At 41.2% G+C, this 13,631-nt stretch overlaps 1 protein-coding gene across 1 annotated transcript in view; it reads right to left on the reverse strand.

Annotated features, from left to right (window-relative positions):
* LOC113026041 (MAM domain-containing protein 2) overlaps positions 1–13,092 on the reverse strand; it is a 33,567-nt gene extending 20,475 nt beyond the window's left edge. The window contains exons 1-3 of the mRNA XM_026174438.1: positions 13,077–13,092; positions 928–1,147; positions 686–796 (exon numbers count right to left, since the gene is read on the reverse strand). Of these exons, the coding sequence (XP_026030223.1) occupies positions 686–796; positions 928–1,039 (223 nt within the window). The 5' untranslated portion in view covers positions 1,040–1,147; positions 13,077–13,092. The remainder of the gene's footprint in view (positions 1–685; positions 797–927; positions 1,148–13,076) is intronic.
* Positions 13,093–13,631: the final 539 nt, after the last annotated feature.

Consider the following 13,631-nt stretch of genomic DNA (forward strand, 5'->3'; position numbering starts at 1 on the left):
TGCCCCCAATCCTTTTTTTAGAGAAAAGCCAAATTGGCTTTTCTGGAAAAATGTGAACAGGATTTAATCTATCAGAACGAGTAATTTCTGATCATATTTGGGTTAATGTGATTACCGGTGATCACTTAGACCTCAAAGGCTTAAAGCAGGCTCCACCTCATGTCACTATTTACGTGACGAAACCTTGTCATTGGTTCACCAGGATAAATACAGCTCAAGACTTCTCACTATTTTGTTCATGGACCAAGAGTGTACAATTTTACACATGCTTGTTTAGCAATGGTTAAGAAGTTGTGTAGTTTCTGCCACGGCGACCAAAGCATGCACAAACGTTAACCTTCATTCATCCATCTGTTGGCTTTGATCATTTTGCATGAACAGACGGTGATATCACACAGATACTAAGGTAAGGGCGTGTGCAGCATTCATTCATATCAGCTGCAGCGGTACCAACCCGACGAGAATAACTAATAACTAATGTGTTATTTCACTGACTCCAGATGTTCAGAGATGCTGCAATCAATGCAGACCAGATGGGTTTCTTTTCACCGCACTGCTTTAGTGGCACAGCCAAAACCAGCACCAAAACTGTCATTAAAACATCTTTAACTCTACACTCATTATAAGCTCCTACGTTAAATTCATTTTAAACCCTGAAAGTGCAGGGTGCCGTAGTTTTAAGTACCATCTTTTTGCAGGGTCCAGCTCATAAAGTCTGCATCTGACGTGTATCCGCAGGTGTTGGACTCAAAGTTGCAAGAGCCTGGCAACAGCTGGCTGTTGGCTTGGATGTTGACTGAGAGAGAAACAAAGAGGAGGAAGACGTTAGAGAGAGAGGGAATGGTAAGTATGAATCATTGCAACTGGCATTAATAGAAGCATGCCCTCATCCACCAGCGCTGGCCAAAACCGTTAAGATGTACTCACCAGCAAAAGTTAGGAGAATGTAGAATCTAAGCATTGCTGCTTTCTGTTTGAAAATATACAAAGAAAACTCTTGGAGGATGTAGGAAAAGAACAAAGAGCAGTCCTCTTTCATCCACGGTCGGGGAAAAGGCAAGATGGCTCTGCAAAGTTTGTTTTTGAAGACTTCTCTCTTGTGTGTCGTCCGAGTGTCTCTCCAGCTCACAGACCGGCAGCACACTGTCTGTGGGGAGAGTGGGGAGGAAAAACAGAGAGGAGGAGGAGGAGAAAGAAGGTGACTGATGGGCTGATGTTAGGCGAGAGAGGGAGCTGGGGGAAGGAGAAAATGAAGAGGCTGGAAGGGGGGGCACCTCACACACTATCAGAAACTGACTTAAAACAGCAACGACTGTGCAGCTCTCCTCTTCTGATCTGTTGGCCTCAGAGTAAAAGCAGAGTTAGGGGTTAAATGTCCTGTGCAGCTCAGTTACTCAGTTCACCCCCCACCCTGAGCATTAGGCCCGCGTCTTCCAGTTCAGACATGAGCCTAATGAGCGAAACTGTCCTTATCAGAGAAAAACGACAGAGTCGGTACATTTTTAAAATGCTTAAAATCTCCAGAGTTTGCAGTTTCCTTGCAAACAACCTAATTATGGTGTGAACAACATGACTGTGCAGTAAACCTATGTATACTTGGTGTACACTAACCTCCCCTATCAGTGTGCTGTGATAAACTGTCAAACAATACTGCGCTATGAAAGATTGTCCTGATATGAACTTCAGATGAATTTGTAAAGGGTTATCTCCTCTCTGGAGGTGTTTTAGTGTTGAGTGATCAGCAGTAACTTGCAGCGGTGTAGAAAAACTACACATTTTTGAGGAGAGCCTGTTGTTACAACCTTTGAATGCATTGAATTATATTATGTCACACACTCCTGGTGTCAGTGCTTTTACCAGCTTCATATAGAGAAATCCTTTGAGACAGAAGGGCAACGTTTATTCAAAAAATGTGCGCAATTGAATATTTTTGGCCATCGGACTCTCACGAGAAGCGGCATCATTGATCAGTAGGTTCAGATGGAGGTAGAAGATGGTAAATGGACCCCCAAAAGGAAATAATAGAGCTAATTTTATCATGACATGAAAATTCTGGAGTGCACAGGCTGCTATGAAAACGTTACATGAATCAGGCTGGAAGGAGAAAAGTGAGAGGCTTTTGTCAGCTAAATGATGAACTTATGGAAAACAAGAAGCACTCCTCCGTCAAGGCAGCTCTCTCTCTCTGGGCTGTATTTACATTTAAGGGAACAGTAATGTGTTTCGTATTTATTCATTTTGTTTTCTGTGTTCTTTTTGAGCAAACTTTAAGAAGTTTGCAGTGCAGATTATTACTTTGACTACACAAACATAATGTAGGAGTAGGTAATGGATAATGTGAGTAACTGCACATGAATAGCTTGAGTTTACAGTTTATTTCTGACTAACTAGACATTCTCTTTCTGTAGAGTCAGAATCCTCATATATTGGTATAATTGCCTAAATGTTGCCAATAGTTTTAAAGATAAAAGACATTTGATGAAGGTTTGACCTTGTAAGAATTATAGAAGTTTTATAGGTTATAAGAGTTTTTTGTATATTTTTGACCAATAAATCGTTAAGATGACAAATTTTAATGGACTGTTAACATGACCCCACTCTACACCCCCACATAGTTCATTCAAAACTTTTCAAGCTATCGTGTTTACAGACAGAATGACACACACACATATAAACACTACAAAAACGTCTTGGCAGTGAAAAAAAAAACATAAAAAAAGAAGATTTGGGGGACATTTACTGTTCACTCATATATCTTTGATTTCTTGCAGTTGGGCACCTCTAACCTGATGGGGATGCAAAACATCTAAACCCAGCCAAGAGTACTCCTGCTCTTGCTGAACCTGTTTGTGTGGTGACACTTTTATCATTTTTTAATAATCATGTGGGTCTTTTTGAGACACAGACTTTATTGTGTTGCTGAAAATCTTTTCCAGATGCTCCAATTTAACTCCAGTGCAGATTTCCTTTTGTAATAAAGTGCATAAGGTAGTCAAAAATATATGGACAATACTTCTTTTTTCATTTGAGCAACTTTTTCTGATCAAGAGAAGAGATTTTTTTCACACAATGACTCCTTTAATTTAGAAAATATACTTCCCTTCCTTTTTCAATATTACAGCATTTCCCACATGCACAAAGCCAGGACCCGTAGAAGTTTTCCTCTACACCCTCTGGAGTAAATCTCTGCAGCAGAGCTCTAAAATAGTGCACGTTAAAAGACACTGCTATATAATGACACCTTCAGCTATAACACAAGCATGTTAGGTAGTCAAACACTTTTGTATCGAGTTCATATTCGTAGCATAACAGCTGGAATTTAATGAGAAGACATATTTGAGAGCCTGTCTGGAAGCGGTATGATGATGTTTCCTGGGGTCTACAAATGATCTGAACTGTGTTTTACAGACTTGTGGAGCGTCAAAACATTTTTCAGTGATATAAAATATGTGAACAGCTTGTATTAGGAAATCCTGAACTAATCCTGCAGTTCACACTAGTTCATCTAAATACAAAGCAGCCACATGGAAATGTGAAAAATCCAACCTAAATTCAGGAAAAATGGGTAAAAAATTTAATTGTTGGAGCACTGAATGTCAGCACAGATACTCTGAGTCCAACTGCAGAAGGAAAATGAATTTGAATGGTGGAAAAAAAAAATGGAGCATGCTGGGTATGGAAGACCAGACTTTGCTGTACTTTTCAGCGGGAGAGCTCTCCTCCACATTTGTGGTCCATCTGTCAGCCTTGCTTTCTCTGCCTCTGTTTTTTCCCCTCCTCATTTTCTGCAGTTCTGCACTCTTATCGCTTGTGTTCACCAGAATTTTAACAAGAAATCTGAAACAATTATAGAGCACATGGGGAGGTGGATATTTGTGAAACCTGTTAATTGCGTGGCAAGAAGTCCTGACTGAAGCCATCAATATTATCCTGCTAGAAAATGCAGAGCTAAAAAAAAGGGGGGGAATACAAATACTGATTCTTTGTTTGAGAACACAGAGGGAAGATTGAAAACAGCGTCCAGAGATTTCTGCTTTCCCTCAGCTTCACAGATTATAATTAAAAGTTCATTTTTTTTCTGTGTATTTTCTGGTCTGGTCTGTCTCTGTAAACAACAAAGTGAAGCTTCAATAAAGAACTGAAGGGTGCTGTCAGGGTTCGGTCATGTGCGGTGCATGCAAACGTCATTGTTTGCTCGATGATTCAGTTATGAAACGTTCTCCTCAGTGTGTGATTTACTGCCAAAAAGAACACCAAACAATGTAGTCGCTGGACCCCCACCCTTCTTCTGGGAACACCCCAGCCCACCACTTCTGCTGGCGGTGGTTGACCCTACAACAGCTGTTATAACATTTGTTTAAATGAAAAGGTTTGATCTTTGCTGCGTACAAAGTGATGTGTCTGCGAGGGAAAACTTGGTCACAAATCTGTTTTGTGCAAAAACAGAAAACCCCACTTTTACTTAGTCTGTTGGGATTTTTTAACAACATGTTATACAGTTAGGCACAGACGTTTTCAGACAATACACCGCCGCAGTGGATTTTAAAGCAAGATGTGACTGAAGGGCAGGCTTTCTTTTTTAATCCATGAAGCAATTTTTAGAAATGTCCCCCAGAAGCTCAAAATGAACTGGAAAAAGTGACGTAAAAATAAGGATTGTTTTTCGCACTTGGATAAAACCATGAACATCACCAAATGCTGTTTTTCCTCCCTTTACAACAGACGGCTTCAGTTGCTACTTATCTTTGTGCCTTTGGATCTTTTTGCATGTGGCTGTGTGTCTAATAACTGAAAAGCTGCTCTGTTGGGCTGCTGCTCATGTAACTGAATTGGCCATTGAGGATTATCCCATCTTTTTACTGTAAGAAGCTCTTAAGGAAGTATGTTTTGGGTCATTATCCGTTATCCATCTGCACGGTGAAGCACCATCTATCAGTTCAGCAGCATTTGGCTGAGTCTGAGCAGAGAGTATAGCCCTGTGTGCTCCACAGTCCATCCATGTGCTTCTATCACCAGTCACATCATCAATAAGCATTGGTGACCCAGTTCCACTGACAGCATGCATGCGGTGCCATAACATTTTTTAAATGTTTTCTGGCTAATTCTAATCTGCCCTCTTTTCTCTGTATCTACATTCATGTAGATGTCTCCTAGTTGTAGACTTTGACAGTGATGCGCCTGCCTCCTCGAGAGTCTTCACAGCTAAATGTCATGAAGCTGTTTTTCTTAACTGTGGAAATAATTCGGTCATTGTGCACTTTAGTTGTCTTCTGCGGTCCCTCAGGCCTTTTGATGTTGCTGAGCTGGATAGTTATTTTGGGTTTTCAGCCTAATGATGGTCTGCTTGCGTCCTCAGTGTTTTTGAATCTTATATTGAGAGTTCCAGCATCCAGTGAAAGGGTTACCAAATATAAGCTCAACACTTGGAATGGACTCATGATTTTATATCTGCTTCAGTTGGTACAGAAATGTGTTTGATTATCACTTGTCAAATTACTTGTAAGTCTCTGAAAATGTGACACTATGTATAAAAATCACTATAATTCCTATACCTGAAAGTCTGCACTTTGATCACATATTGATTTAAAATCAGCTGTGGTGGTGTACAGAGGCAAAACTACAAAAAAAGCTCTGTAAGTTAATTATGGACCTAACTATAATAATGGTCACTTAGAATAAATGCTCAATATGATGAAATACAGAGTACTGTGCAAAGGTCATGAGCCACCCCTCATTTTGCTTGGAAAATTGGAAACAGGTACAGAGATTTACTGAAAATTGTGCAAACATGCATGGTAATAATGGCAAAAACAGAGATTCAGTTCTACAATTGTGCAATTCTAAAGAGCTTGAAAGTCAATATTTGGAATGACTCTTAGGCAAGCTCTCTTCTGATTTTTCTCAGGAATTTTTGAGGACATTTAAGCAGAATAAAACCGTTGCTGGTTTTTAGACTTATAACACAGTATTATAATTTTATATGTGTTTTATTTAAACAGCAAAATTATTTAATAATAGGAAAATTTCTTTATATCACTGAGGTTAATGTAATATTTAATTGCAAAGTTGAACAATTTATGTGCATATTGAGAATTTAAACCTCCATCAGATGAATATGAAAACCTGAGGCATGACACTGCTACATTTCATACACAACTGAGATAACAGCTGATTTTATGGATTACTCTTAAGGATTATGCCCTTCATGGCCTTACCTAACCTTTTAGTATCACATGCAGCAGTGCGTACCTTAAGGGCAGAGGTCTTTTGTGTCTTGCTGCGAACTCTAAAGGGGCCTGGAGGCTCAGGAATGAGCTGCCTGAGTAAATCAGGTCAGCTGAGTCAGTGACTTGAAATGTGCTTTAAATGGAAATCCTTTCCCAAGGTTTCTTGAGTCTTAATTTCCTTTAAACCATTTTTTCTTTCCAAAACACTTTCTAGAGTATTGGCCTTTATGTGCTTTCCCCATTCGGCGTTTGCTTTATTTTGTGACCCCTTCTTGAAAAGCGCTACATAATTCGATTTTTATTGTTATATTACCACTTCCATCCTGCTGAAGGGCTCCACCTGCAGCCGGGCTCAAACAAGCACGGGCCCTGTGGCTTGTAGTTTAAACATGGATCATCTCCTGAACATAATGGAAACCGGAGCGTGTAAAGTGAGGCCACTGGTTTTCTGCGTGATAAGAGATGACTCCCTAATGAAACATTGATGTGAGTTAATTCCACTAATGGGTTCAGCCTGTGCCGACTGCATGCCATCTAACTACAGAAGGAACATGTACAGTACAGCTGCATTGATGTATGCAGAGAGAGATGCAGAAATTATTAATGTTTTCTCTGTAAATAGAACAGCAGCAAGCTGAACACAGAACATGAACTATAGGCTATGTGACATTACCCCAGACCCACTCCACTGACCCGATTCTCCATGTTGGCCCTATTATGGAGCTTTTCAGTTCATAGCCGGTATTTCATAAAAAAGTGTGCCGGTTGTTTGTGTGGGACCAAAGACGTGTGCCTGCTGAGATACTAATAACAGATTTGATACCATGGTTACTATACTCCACTCCATCGCCATCCTTCATCAAGTATTGTTGTCAAGGTAACACGTGCAGTTGCAGAAAGGTGCATGTGACTTTTAAGTAACAATGCTCGATTAGTAATGAAGACACAGCCTCTTTATTATCTTGGATCATTGGAAACAGGAGCTTAAGATAGCTTATTCCATCACCTCTTAAAAGTTACTAGATTTTATATCATACATGTCAGCCTACAACACGAAAGGTCTGCAGTTAACATCGTGTGAATTTTCCACAAAAAGCTGAAAAAAGATAGCAAGTAAGAAGGCCCCGGGGAAGGGTGGCATCAGTAGGAACATCTGACATAAAGTCTTTGCCAAATCAAATCAGAATAATTCCACAGATTGAGGAAGATGGACCCCTAAACGGAGTAGCTGAAAAAAAGAATAAGAATAAGGAATCAATTTTGATTGCAATAACTGATTCTGTTAAAGCAGCTCCTACCTATTAAATAACTGCCTTTGACTGGATATAAAAGATGGATGTAACTGGATCAATGCGCAAAAATCAGCCCAGGGATTTTTTTGCCCGCCATGTTCTGTGAGAACAGTGCAGATGGTCCAGTTAAATACGTGCACATATTTGTGCAGTTCCTCAGAGTAATGGTAATGATGAGTAGTACATACAACAAAAAGGGGGAAAGGATAAACAGGTCAAAGCAGCCAATCATTGTACTTCAATCACTGGATCTTTCTCTTGCTAATTCCGTCCCTCCATCTATTTTCTTACCACATCAATTACATCTTCTTCCGTCTCTTCTCCACTCTGTTTTTGGTACTGCTGTCCCTAATTATGCCCTTCGCCACGGCTGGTGCTAGCGAGAGCATCGACTTGTAACTACTTGTTGGCAATATTGTCTCCTGTAGCAACCCAGACAGCTAACATCAGTTGATTTTTTTTTTTTGCTGCATCTGTTTCTAGATTATTTCTATTTCACACTCACAGCTTTTCCGTTCCACTTTTTTTCCTTTTATTTTGTCCATCTTTATTAATCATTTCTTTCAAACTAAACTCTGTTTTACAAGTTGCATGAGCACACAGGGAAGGTAGAAGAAGATCTGGCTGCATTAAGAGTCACAGCCTATCTGTTAGTCACATGGTGAAACATACCTGGCTTTCTTCTATTTAACTCTAATGGGAACTATTACTTCCTAAACTGATGATGGGTTGTGGTCCAAGACTTGACACTAGCAGTATAAATTGTGAACATATGTTGAAAGTGTTTATTGAGGCTGTGTATCAGGGGAGCTGAAGGATGATTTTCTTATACACTTGTATACAACTGGATGTCATTTGCAACCAGAAGAGTCGCCCCCTCCTGGCCATTAAAGAAAATGCAGGTTTGAAGCACTTCTGCACTGGCACATCCAAAAGCTAGAGTCATGTTTTACACAATCTGGGAAAACCACACATGTATTAGACAAAGACAGACATGCTTATATATTAACCTCAAGTGTCAGAAACAAAATGATTACAGCTGTTGAGACTGGAAGCCATTAACCACTTAAAAGGATGCAGTAAGAGAGGAAAGAACACTGGTTCCTGCAGCGATTACACATTTTCCTGGACACGTGTTCAACATACTCAGGGTATATTTCAAATATCTAGATTTACTTGCCCCTACAATGATAATCAGGAGTCAGTGAAACAGTCACACGAAGCTAATGTAGGGTTTCCCCTGCAAGTTCACATGAAAGGGGTGGCACTGGCTGTTTCTAACCAATCACAATGATTTATAAGTGTATGTCAGCAGACTTTACACAGGAAGACAAAATAATACTACCAGCAACTGTGACTGAAGCAACACACCACTGTGTGTGAGAGGGAAAGCACTGTAGAGTGATTTTCTGGCATCTTCAACTCCTCACTGCAGGCATGTCATGTGCCTGCCTGCTTCAAGTCCTCTACCATAATCCCTGTCCCCAAGAAACCTAGGATCACTGGACTAAATGACTACAGACCCGTGGCTCTGACATCTGTGGTCATGAAGTCATTTGAGCGCCTAGTTCTCTCCCATCTCAAGACCCTCACGGCCCCCCTCCTGGACCCCCTGCAGTTTGCATATAGAGCCAACAGGTCTGTAGACGACGCCATCAACATGGCCCTACACTTCATCCTGCAGCATCTGGACTCCCCAGGAACCTACGCCAGGATCCTGTTTGTGGACTTCAGCTCTGCCTTCAACACCATCCTTCCAGACCATCTCCGAGGCAAGCTTTCCCAGATTAATGTGCCTGATCCCATCTGCCGGTGGATCACTGACTTCCTGACAGACAGGAAGCAGCACGTGAGGCTGGGGAAGAATGTCTCGGACTCCCGGACCATCAGCACCGGCTCCCCTCAGGGCTGTGTTCTTTCTCCTCTGCTCTTCTCCCTGTACACCAACTGCTGCACCTCCACCCACCAGTCTGTCAAGCTAATCAAGTTCGCAGATGACACCACCGTTATCGGACTCATCTCGGACGGGGATGAGTCTGCCTACAGGAGAGAGGTTGAACGTCTGGTGTCTTGGTGCAGCCACAACAACCTGGTGCTGAATGCCCAGAAGACAGTGGAGATTATTGTGGACTTCAGGAAGCACACAGCCCCACTCCCCCCCCATCATCCTGACTGACACCCCCATCACCTCTGTGGACTCATTCCGCTTCTTGGGTACCACCATCACCCAGGACCTGAAGTGGGAGCCCACCATCACCTCCGTCATCAAGAAAGCCCAGCAGAGGATGTACTTCCTGAGGCAGCTGAAGAAATTCAACCTGCCAACACGGACGATGATGCAATTCTACACTGCAATCATCGAGTCCATCCTCACCTCCTCCATCACCGTGTGGTACGCTGGAGCCACTATCAGGGACAAACAGAGACTGCAGCGTGTTGTGCGCTCTGCTGAGAAGGTGATTGGCTGCAGACTCCCATCTCTGCAGGACCTGTACACCTCCAGGACACTGCGGCGTGCAGCCCGGATCTCAGCTGACCCTTTTCACCCTGGACACAGTCTGTTTGACCTGCTCCCCTCAGGCAGGAGGCTCCGGTCCATTCGCACCAGAACCTCTCGCCACAAGAACAGTTTCTTCCCCTCTGCTGTTGGACACATGAACAATAACCATATGACTGTACCCGCCACTAACACATGACCCTACGCTGTGTCACTGCATCATTTCATGTCTGGCACTGATCACCACCTGCACTCATGTATATATCTTTCTACGTAGCACTCATAATTCTTATTCTCATGTATATATCTCATGTATATCTCATGCACATATCTTTCTTTCTACATAGCACTTTAATTCTTATTGTTTGCACTGAAGCACCGCAGCAATTTCCTAATGTTGTAAACCTCAACATCTGGCAATAAACCCATTCTGATTCTGATTCTGATTCTGATGTAGTATTACAAGTGTGCGCTTTAAGTGCTTTAGTCAGTAAGTCTGGAAAAGAGCACCAAAATTAATTAGGTTAAGCCCTTTTGAAGTCAGCCTCTAGCAATGATAGCACTATTTCCTGGAGAACTGATTGGTCGGTTTATGTCATATCTGTTGATCTCAGATTTGGATCATAACCTACTCCAGAGCAGGCTAAGCTTGCAGCATTAGTTATCATGATAATTTATGTCAGTAAATGGTTAGCCACCTTTGTATACAGAAAATCCAGAGTTAGGGCTGAAGTCACCTGGTTGAGGTGAACTTCTGTGTCGTAGCACAGGATACTAGTGGAGATTTATTTGTACTTAGAGTAGTTGACTTGATCTGATCGCCTAAGATCACAGACAGCATAAAGGATCCGCGTATCTACTGTGACACCACCCACTGGCCTCGAGCTGAGTGTTTTTTTTCCCATCTTGATGTTTTTTAGCAAAGTGTGGATGTAACTGGGAAAGTGCATGATCATTGGCTGATAAATTTGTGTTTGGCAAGATGTTAGCTAATAACCAAAATCTGAATGTTCCCCCTTTCTGATGCTTAGAAAGACAATCATTTACAAGATTAACATCATGGGGTTTTTTTCAGTATGGCCTGAAGTCGGTCACTGAGCCCATAAGTGTTTACCGAGGTCACAGAGTGAAGGAGCCAAAGGCCGTTTGCTCCCAAACTTCTGTACAACCGGATTTCCTTTTTACAACCAGAGGCGTCGCCCCCTGCTGGCCATTAAAAAGAATGGAGGCTCTATGCTCACTTCACTTTTTTAGGCTAAGAACTGTGTAAACAGAGCCTGTAAGTCTATAAGACTTTCTGTACACCTAAAACAAATAGTGGTCCATCTACTGCTCAATGATTGAGCCTTTTTCAGTTGAACAAACAAAATTTGTTGGCAGAGTTTATGCCTTTGATAAGGATGGGGTTCTTAGTTTTCTTTTTAAGCCGACGTTTTCAAGTCTAGTTTGTTTATGCATCACAATCCAAACAGCAGAAACTGACCAAAGCGCTGTGCAAAACTTTGTGAACACAATGATAAGTCTCAGTTTGGATTATATGCTAGGTCAAAGTCAATTTAATCTTAATTGAAGGGGGAATCTGCCCCAAAGCTTAGTGGGAGCAACTGGGTGATCCTTCTTTGTCATTTTCACATGTTATGGTAGTAAAAGCACAAGTCTTACAAATAAATATAACAATGGCTTTTTTCTGTTTAAGTAGCCCTCATTGTGTGACAGGGATTTGGCATTCATAACACCTGGGTCGTGGTTGAATCATCTCTTTTGTGACTGAATGACATAAGCTGGACCTATCTACATGGCAGCAATGATAAGAGCTTGGAAAATATGCTTCTGTGATTTACAAAAACATGCAACTGACAAAGTTTGAAAATTATTCTCGCTTATTCCATTTTATGCTGTAGCAGTCAGCAATACATTAAACCAGCAAGAAAATTAAGGATGTAAAATCTGCACTTTGTCAATTAAAGTGAGGAAAAATGTCAGTGTTTAAAGGTTAGGGTTACACTTTGTCAGCGTTTATAAATATCAATAATTAATTTTACTTCAGACACATGTATTGCAAAAATATCAAGGAAGTAAATCATTCTCAAGATAAGGTGTTCAGAAAATATGCAACTGCAACTAAGGACTATTAGTATATAATATTAATACGCATATGAAGAAAACCTTTCACAAACCCCTTTTAAATAATTCATAAAGATTATCAACTACATGGAGGTGTGTCAGGGTATCTTGTGAAAAAAAAAAAAAAATATATATATATATATATATATATATATATATATATATATATATATATATATATATATATCACTTGTACTAGAATACCCAATCAGAGCGTTTCAGGGGGCAAGAATACGGCAAATTTGAATATTTAATCAGGAATAAATGTAGCGTAGAAAACATTGTGCACTATTTACAGGCTAATAGAGCCCTGTACTGTGACACAGATGAAAGCTGGCTTTGATTCTTTGTTTTCTACTCAATCTCAGCATTACTCACCCACACATACACATTCGTACAGTGCTTTTATCAATGCCTAAGCTTTTTATCTAACAGTCACACTCACATAGATGCATCACAGGCAACTCAGAGTTCAGCATCTTGCCCAAGATGGAAAAGCCAGGGGTCGATCCACTGACCTTTCGACTGGCACGTGACCTGCTCAGCCACAGCTGGCCTGCATGGATTGAAGCAGTTGCAAGAGTAGACACACTTGGTCGGTGTTGAGGATGGTCCTGTTATTAAAGCTGGGGTCATCCTGTAATTTATTACAAACTACCTCTGCTGCTTTGGCTGCACTGAAAGCTCTCCTCGCTGCTGCTGTTGAATATCTGTTTGTCAACGCGGTGAAACATTTATTCAGACTGTTTGCATTAAAAAAATCATAAATCTCTGTAAGTAATAGCACAAATGTTTTAGCGTTAAAATAAAGTAGCTGAAGTGAAAGCACTCAGCGTGAAGAAGCCTGTATGTATTACGCGACTGAATCATAACTATTGATTGGTTAATGTGTATTTACTTTTAATGCTGCAGTTAAATGCTGCATCGGTTACTTACATACTGCTGGGTAATGATGTGTCGTCGTGAACGAAACGGCTCTTAGACCCGACTCTTTGAATGAAGTGAACGACGCAAGCCAGCTACTTATTGGGTCTGAAATGCACCGGGATGTCATGCTTGGAGAAAACTCTCCTGAGTTTTTCTGATACACCGGCTACATAGGGGATGACAATGTTGTTGCGTCTGTCCTTCTTATCCTCCCTCGCTGGTGTCTGATCTTCTTTTCTGTGCCTCTCTGCTGACTTTAAGAACACCCAATTAGGATAACTGCACGTTTTGAGTGCTTCCTTTACATGCGTGTGTTCCCTCTTTTTTCCTTCAGGAGGAACACAGCACAGCGAAGCGGGGGATGAAGAGGGGGATGAAGAGGAGTTTACACCTGCATCACAAACAACATAAGGCTTCATCAGATTAACATGGCACACACAACACTTTGTCCTATGGTCTGGGGTACCTGTAACATAATCTGTGTTACTCAGTTTCTCTTGGACAGTATAGGGCCCACAGAACTTTGCCTGGAGAGAGGATCCAGGAACGGGTAGGAGAGTCAAC

The sequence above is a fragment of the Astatotilapia calliptera genome, chromosome 7 (assembly GCF_900246225.1).
Source record: "Astatotilapia calliptera chromosome 7, fAstCal1.2, whole genome shotgun sequence".
Taxonomy (NCBI): Eukaryota; Metazoa; Chordata; class Actinopteri; order Cichliformes; family Cichlidae; genus Astatotilapia; species Astatotilapia calliptera.